General features: G+C 42.7%; 1 protein-coding gene across 1 annotated transcript in view; it reads left to right on the forward strand.

Moving 5' to 3' along the window:
* The window catches only part of cmtm7 (CKLF-like MARVEL transmembrane domain containing 7), a 6,959-nt gene extending 4,562 nt beyond the window's left edge, over positions 1-2,397 (forward strand). Inside the window, exons 3-5 of the mRNA XM_008430631.2 lie at positions 734-832; positions 921-999; positions 1,386-2,397. Coding sequence (XP_008428853.1) covers positions 734-832; positions 921-999; positions 1,386-1,399 — 192 coding nt within the window. The 3' untranslated portion in view covers positions 1,400-2,397. The remainder of the gene's footprint in view (positions 1-733; positions 833-920; positions 1,000-1,385) is intronic.
* Positions 2,398-7,446: the final 5,049 nt, after the last annotated feature.

A 7,446-nucleotide genomic window follows, 5' to 3' on the forward strand; every position in this document is an offset into this window, starting at 1 on the left:
CAGCGGTTATATTAGCTGCTACGCTAACAACCAGCGGTTATATTAGCTGCTACGCTAGCAACCAGCGGTTATTTTAGCTGCTACGCTAACCAGCGGTTATTTCGGGCCAATTTAGCTACATAGGAAATATTTTCCTGTTGTTTAGAAGCGAATTTCTGGCTGCAAAGTGATTCTGATCTTTCATCCTTACCTGGGAAGGTAATGAGAATGAATCCAGTTTGTTTTGTAAAACCGTTGAAACACAAAGCAAAGGACTGAAGGAGCTCCGATCCTCTGCTGCCACATTCAAGATGGCGGYGACGTAACGTAGGACTCGGCGCTCAGTGAGGCGTCTGGTATTCATGTCTCTGAATGGGACGTCCAGAAGAAAGAAAAGGTTTGCTGGGCTTCATGTCTTTTAAAACACAGCTTCGTGTCGCTATATTACGCCCCCTGGTGGCCTGGAGGATTTCTGTTGCATTTGTTTTTGGTGTTTTGCTCCATTCATGTTTTTGCAGCAGTTTTCATGGTTTGCAGCAGTTTTCATGGTTTGCAGCAGTTTTCATGGTTTGCAGCGTGTCTGATTAGCATTGGTAATAATCCAGATGAATCATTTCCAGTCCTGTGAATTATTTAAACTGAGCTTAAAGAATAATCCCGTTTAGATGATCCAACTCGTCTGGTTCTGATCGGACCAGAAGATGTTTGCAGCTKATTCTGTGAAGGTCCGTATGACCAGAGGTTCTGTGTTTAGGAGTTCTTCCACTACTCTGTCGGCTCCGTCCTGATCTTCATCGCCTCCGTCATCGCTGYKGTGAAATGTGGCGCCGTTTCCTCCCTGGTGGTGGCGTCGGTGAGTCACTCTGGTTAAACTCGGGGACTTCCTGTTTCCTCCTGCTGCGTGTCAGCGGCTGACGGCGCCCCCTGCTGTCTGGTTGCAGGTCTTCGGGTTGATCGCGACGTTCCTGATGGTCGTCAATCTGTGGACGTCGTACAGCGTCGCCTGCGGCCCGGCAGCCGGTATGTCCTCTCCTCTGATTGGTCAGTTTGTGTGAGTTAGCTCAACACCAGAGCGGAAGACAGCGACCTGACATGGGACAGGTCAAAGGTCAAGCCTCTCTAGAACCAAGACGGAGGAACCCGGACGCAGCAGATCGGCTGATTTTATGAAGTCGTAATCTGAATGTTTCACATCTAATTATCGTAAAACATTTGTCGTGATTTTAACGAGTTTTTTCTTGTTTTACGATTTGTGTCTCATTTTAACGGATCGGTCAGACAGCATAGATCAGTGACCCCACGGTGACCCCACGGTGACCTCCTGGTGGTTTAGCCGATCCGACTCGCCTGTGTTTTCTGTCTGCGTGGTTTTTACCCATCATGCTTTGCTCTCCTTCCTGCTGCAGGTGAACAGGAGTGAAAATGGCCGACGGCTGCTTCCAGCTCCACTTTTCTGCCCGGCAACAACCCGCTCATCGAACCTGATTGGATAAAAACAGAACCTGGACCAAAACCGGCGAGCGGACCGGATCAGACGGACCGGATCATTTTACTTGAGTTCAGTCCGGTCCTGCAGCTGATCCGCGTCGCGTTTTCTGTTTCAGCTCCATGTTTCCATAAAAACCTCCCAGTTTGGACCTCAGGATGGCGCTTTTCAGGCTGCTGGACAGCAGTGTGCAGCAAATCATGACTTCAAACCAAATTAAGAAGCAAACCGATGAGTAAATCTAAAGGATTTCTGTTTCTCTTGGTAATTTTCCCGAATCGTTCCGTTGACCTTCGTCACGTTTTGTGTCGATTTTTGGTGCTTTTAACTGAATTAACGTAAAAAACGGCGAACAGAACCAAAGGCAACAGAACCAAAGGCAGCAGAACCGGCAGCAGAACCGGCAGCAGAACCGGCAGCCTGTTCATGTAGAGGATCACATGGAAATCTCTGCACCGATGAATCATTTATAACAAGCACACACGTATCTACAACACAGCTGAAATGTTCCAAAGCACCAAACGGGTCAGAAACTCGACGAAGCACAGAGGAGAGAAAACGCCGACATGTGCAGAAATAAAATCCTGCATGTTTGTTCTAAAAGCTGAAGCGGATTTAAAGATGCTGAAGCACAAACTGACGGTTCTGCATGTTTTTATTCGTCTGTGGTTTCCACAGTCAGCACTGATGCACGACCCAAACCCGGATTCTGCTCCATCAGAAACACTAAATACTAGAACAACTGGAGAAATGATTTTAAATGATTTTACTTTGGGCTGAAAAACTTGATAAATCGCCTCATCAAACAAACAAACAGTTTTCCTTTCATCAAACATTATTCTTTAATATTCTAATTATTAAATAAATTATGTAAAAATTGTCCTCTAAGAAACAGAAATGGCCTTAAATAAAAATCTAATTATTTCACCTAATATCAGTTTTATTGAGTTTTTTTACACAAACATTCAAAAGGCCTTAAATTTTTGAATCTATGAAGAAAAAAAAATCTTTTTTCTAATTATTTTACAGACTTTATAATTATTCTGCATTATTAACTAACTGAATGTTTTAATCTGTGAAAATAATTTAATAACAACGTTAAAGACGTTGCTGCTGTAGTGGAAGCTAACATGATGTTAGCTTACCTTTGAAGCCATTTAAAAATAAAAACAGTAAAATTAACATTAAATCTGTGTATCTATTGTAATTATAGATGTTGAAAAAATAAATGCCTGTTCATTTTTAGCTCTGGTTAAAAGCCTAAATTTGATTTTTAGCTAAGTTAGCATAGACGCTAACACTACATAGAGGTTTTCTGAATGGACGCTAACTAGCTTTAGCTTGTCAGATCTTTTAAAAAAGAAAGACTTTAAACATTGATTTTTAAAAATAAATATTTATAACCCGTGTGGTAAAATCTGTGCCAAAATCTGCTTCTCTGTAATTTTAGCTTGAGCTAAGTTAGCTTTGGCTAACATGTTAGGCTAATGCTAGTATAGTGAGCACATGCTGTGGATTATATCACATTATAAATGAGTAAAGACAAACTTTCCTTCAGCTTGGAGTCACATTACTTAATTGATTAAAAACGTTTAGGACATTTTAATGTTATTTTGTACAAAATGCATCTTGAAGGTTTGATCAATGCTAGCTGCTGTTCAGCCTTTTAAAGATGGCTGTTGCTCCAAATAAAATCAGTTTCCTAGTTTGATCCTCTAACATGAACATCAGCAAAGCTGAACTTTGGTTTTTAATCCTCTCTGCTCCCTGAATCCAAAACATTTCATGAGTCACTCCTCCAGAACCAGAACCAGAACCAGATGAAAACATGAGCAGAAACATTCCTGCCTGATTGATGCTCTGCACCAAATGGAGGATTCACATCTAAATCTGTTCAGTCTGAATGTTTCAGATCTCTGGACACTTCACTGAACCAACAGACTGTTGTTTTTACTCTCAAGCCGCTGACTCAGCGTGTGATGGCGGCAGTCCTCTGTGGCGGCCATCTTTCTCCTCCAACCGTACAGAAGCTACAGAATCAGCCTGGACTTGGAGGCTGCATAGTTTTCTTCTCAGACAATCTATAGAAATGAATCAGATGTTTCAGCTCCAACCTGCTGCATGTCTCTGAGTTCAGCTCAGGTTTTCTGTCTGATCAACTGCCTAGCATCACACGCTGCGTCTGCTTGCTAAAGCTAACTCTTCTTCACCTTGTAGACGTTTCTGTTCACGTAAGCTGTAGCGTCGCTTCTTTGCTGCTAATCTGAGCTCTTATTTTGCATTTGGAGCAGATGGGTATGTCAGAGCTCAGTGGTGGGCACCGCTAGCTAAAACGTGAGCTGCACTAACCCTAAAGCACTAAACAAACACTAGTTTTGCTAATGCTAAAGCGATACATCACAGTACTTGGCAGGAGCTAATGCTAAAGCGCTAACTTCAACCATGTCACACAGGGTGAAACCTTTTTGCGCTAAAGGAAGTGATTCTTTCACTCGTGGTTTGAGTTTTATAATTGCTGAGTTTTGCTAACTCTGTTGCTAATAGACCCTTTTCACAGTGACGTCAGAAAATGGCCGCCGTAACTCGAAGAGGTGTATCTTTACTTCCGGTGTGATTTGGTCTCGGGAAACCTGACTGAAAAATTCACGGATACTAATTATCTTAAGGATATAATAAAAGGTAAGGTTAATAACAACAGCATTTAAGTGTTAGATACCTGTTTTTACTCATTGTCAATCCACCATTTTCTAACTGTATATAATAAACAGCCTCTGATCAGAGAGTAAACCAGCTAGTAATATGTGGCTAAAGCTAGCAGCAGCTTTATAGCAGCAGCTTTCAGTGCTGTAACGTTAAAATGTTCACTTTCTGTATCAACTTTAATAAAACAGCACTAAGAAAGGCTACGTAATGTTAGCCAGCTAAATTACTATTGCTATCCTAGCATATCAACTAACAGCTAGAAAAAACCAAAACATGAACCTTCGTAGTCAAACTGGTGTCAATCAGCGAGGAATTTGTCCAGTTTAGATGTTGATGAAGAAAAACTGTTTGCAAATAGTGATATAACTTCAGATCATATTAGTGGCAGCAGCTCTAGAGTCCAGAAACAGCGTTAACTACACACACCGGCCCTAAAGACGCAGCATCGGGTCAGAACGGCCGCTCTCTGGCGTCATGTGAAAAGGGTCAATTCAGCCTAATCGGCATCAGATTTTAACTGTTTACTTTTGAACTGCAATGCATTCTGGGTACTGCAAGCATTGGGTTATTAGCTGCACTGCGTGGAAAACGTGAGGAGTTTCAGATTGTGATAAAAAAATATTCTGGAAAAACAGATTCTTTCATCCAAAATGAAAATTATTTCAACAGCCAAGTAAATCAGCGCTTTAGAGTTTATCAGGAAAACTTAACTGAGGCTAAGCTAAGCAAGCTAAATGCTTTCACAGTTAGCTAAAGCGCTAAGCTCAACGCCAGCTCCACTATTAGCTCATTAGCTGTAGCGTGCCCGCCACTGCCGCAGTTTTATTTCTCTGCTCGGTTTTATTCTTCTTTTTTCACTCGTTTGAATCACTGGAGGAAAAACATTTCTGCTGAATATTTAAGATTTTGTATTTCCATAGTTGAACCTTTTAATGTCTCTGACTTCAGTGTCTTGTTATGGTTGATGATCTTTTTCACTCTTTTGATATTTCTGCCTGGACGTTTTGCTTGGATCCAGAAGAGACCTATCAGTTTGTCAGATTAGGCCCCAGCTGAGCCTGTTTACAGCAGAGCATCCAACCGTTCATCCAACCGTTCATCCAACCGTTCATCCAACCATCCATGACTGATTCTGGTTCCAGGCCAAACTCCACTGTTTACAGGATTTATTTGGTGTGTTTCTGCAGCGGAGGCGTCATGCTGTGGGACCTGAACGCCCTGCTAGCTAACGTCGTCTAGCTTGTTCTCCAAAGTGCCTTATTGTTCTGTTGGTGTCTGGCTCAGTCCGGGGAGAACCGCAGGCGTCGCACCAGATCACGACTCCTGTCGTTTTCTCTGTTTTTCAAACCACATCCTGTAAGTTGTTGCATCTTTTCAATTAAAGTCTCACTGCATCACGTTGAGCCGTTCTGCTCATTATCTGGGTCATTCAGAGCAACCAGCTCATTTGGAAATGTCAGCTGTCAAGCTGACTATTTAGCTTGTATGCTAGCTGGAAACCAGAAGTGGACTACCAAAATAAAAGCCTGAACCTCTTCATGTCACCTCTTTGTTTCTTTTCTTCTCCAACAGCTCAGTTTAAACGAAGGATGATCCGTTTTAAAGGCTAACAGACGTTTACTGACGGATCTGCAGCGTCTGAAGGTTCAGTCTCAACAGGTTCTCAGCTTTTATTTTGATAGTGCACTTCCACTTATCGGCAAGTAATATGTAGCTAGTTCAGAGCTAAGTGTTTAGCTAGCTAACCTCTTAGCTCCAAGGTATATAGCTTTAGTTACATTCTATGTACATATTTAGCTCTAATCAACTAAATATTTAGCATAAGCTAAATATTAAGGTTGGAGATAAATATTTAGAAAGTTGACTATTAAGTTCCAAACTGTATATTTATCTCTGATCTACTTGTTCATGTTGACCCTAGAAATGATCTCATGTTTGTCTCCAACACTGAATGTGATTTTCTGAGCTGCTTGTTTTGGCAACAAGTGAATCCATGTCAGCGTCTGAAGGAGGAACATTGAAACGGGACGTTTGGAGCTCAGGAAGTGGGATTTAGAGTTCCAGCTCATATTTTACCCTGTTGAATATAAAACCAGCAGAAAGTGAGGGATCCTGAAGCAGAACCCTGCGGAGCTCCATGTGAACAGCTGCAGTCCGGCTGCCGTTTCTTTCGTGTGTCACAGGAACTGCAGGCGTGTTTCCGTGGGAACGAATCACGTGTTCCTCCTCCACTTCCTGCTGCAACAGGAAGTGGAGCCTCATGGTGGTTTCAGGAACTGGAGAAGTTTTTATTTCCACCGTCAGGTCGACGGTCGGCGCCATCGGAATAAACTTTATCAGTCCTAGAAATTCATTAGTTCAAACCAGCAGAATAAGAACTTTTACATTTCTAACAGATCATTTTATTCTGCAGATTTGAACTGATCTCATGCTGGTCTGCTGCTGCCCCCTGGTGGCGGCGGTCTACTTTACATAGTGATGTTGGTTTAACTCAGAGGTTCCCAAACTGTGGGGCGCAGAGCCATTACAGGGGCGGGAAGCCGTCTGGATGAAAAACCCCATGACCGCCGTCTGCGCTGGGTTTTCACCTCATAATGACCAAGTCTCTGTTATTCCTGTCAGTTTGATGCAGTTCCCACATCTCTGTCCTCTGTCACTTTTATCAGCAGTTAAAACTGTTTAGTCCGTTGTTAACATGTGGTAACCTGTTTTTCCGAGCCGCCTTTAAACGCAACATGAGCGCTAGACGCTGGGTTTCCACCTGTGAAGGAGAAGGAGACCAGCTGCTGCGCGGAGCTGCTCAGGTGGGATGGAATCAAACAGCAGAGCGTCCAGCTATGAGAGGCTCCAGGGGCCAAAACCTGCAAACTCTCAGAGTCTGACTGCAGCGGAAGTTAAAATGTCCGCCTCTGATTGGACCCCAGGCAGGAGTGGGCGGGGTTTCACGGACAGCTGAGCGGCAGCAGCGACTCTCAGAGGAAACTAATATTGTAAATGACGTCATTAGCGCTGCTACAGTGATGTCATCATCATCAGAAACCATCTATCAGTGGGATAAAACCAGCCTCGGTGTTAATGGCGCCATCTCTTCAAAATAAAAGCGCATCTCCGGTTTATGTTTGATTCACGTTTCTCTCCTGCGGCTTTAAAAATGTAAAACTTTGTTTATTGATCAGCTAAAGAAAATCATGTATCTGAAAATTAAAACATTATGTGGGCAAAATATTCTGTAACCACATATTTGCTACTTTTATCAGAATTGCTGACATTTGACATGC

Source organism: Poecilia reticulata, linkage group LG16, assembly GCF_000633615.1.
Source record: "Poecilia reticulata strain Guanapo linkage group LG16, Guppy_female_1.0+MT, whole genome shotgun sequence".
Classification (NCBI taxonomy): Eukaryota; Metazoa; Chordata; class Actinopteri; order Cyprinodontiformes; family Poeciliidae; genus Poecilia; species Poecilia reticulata.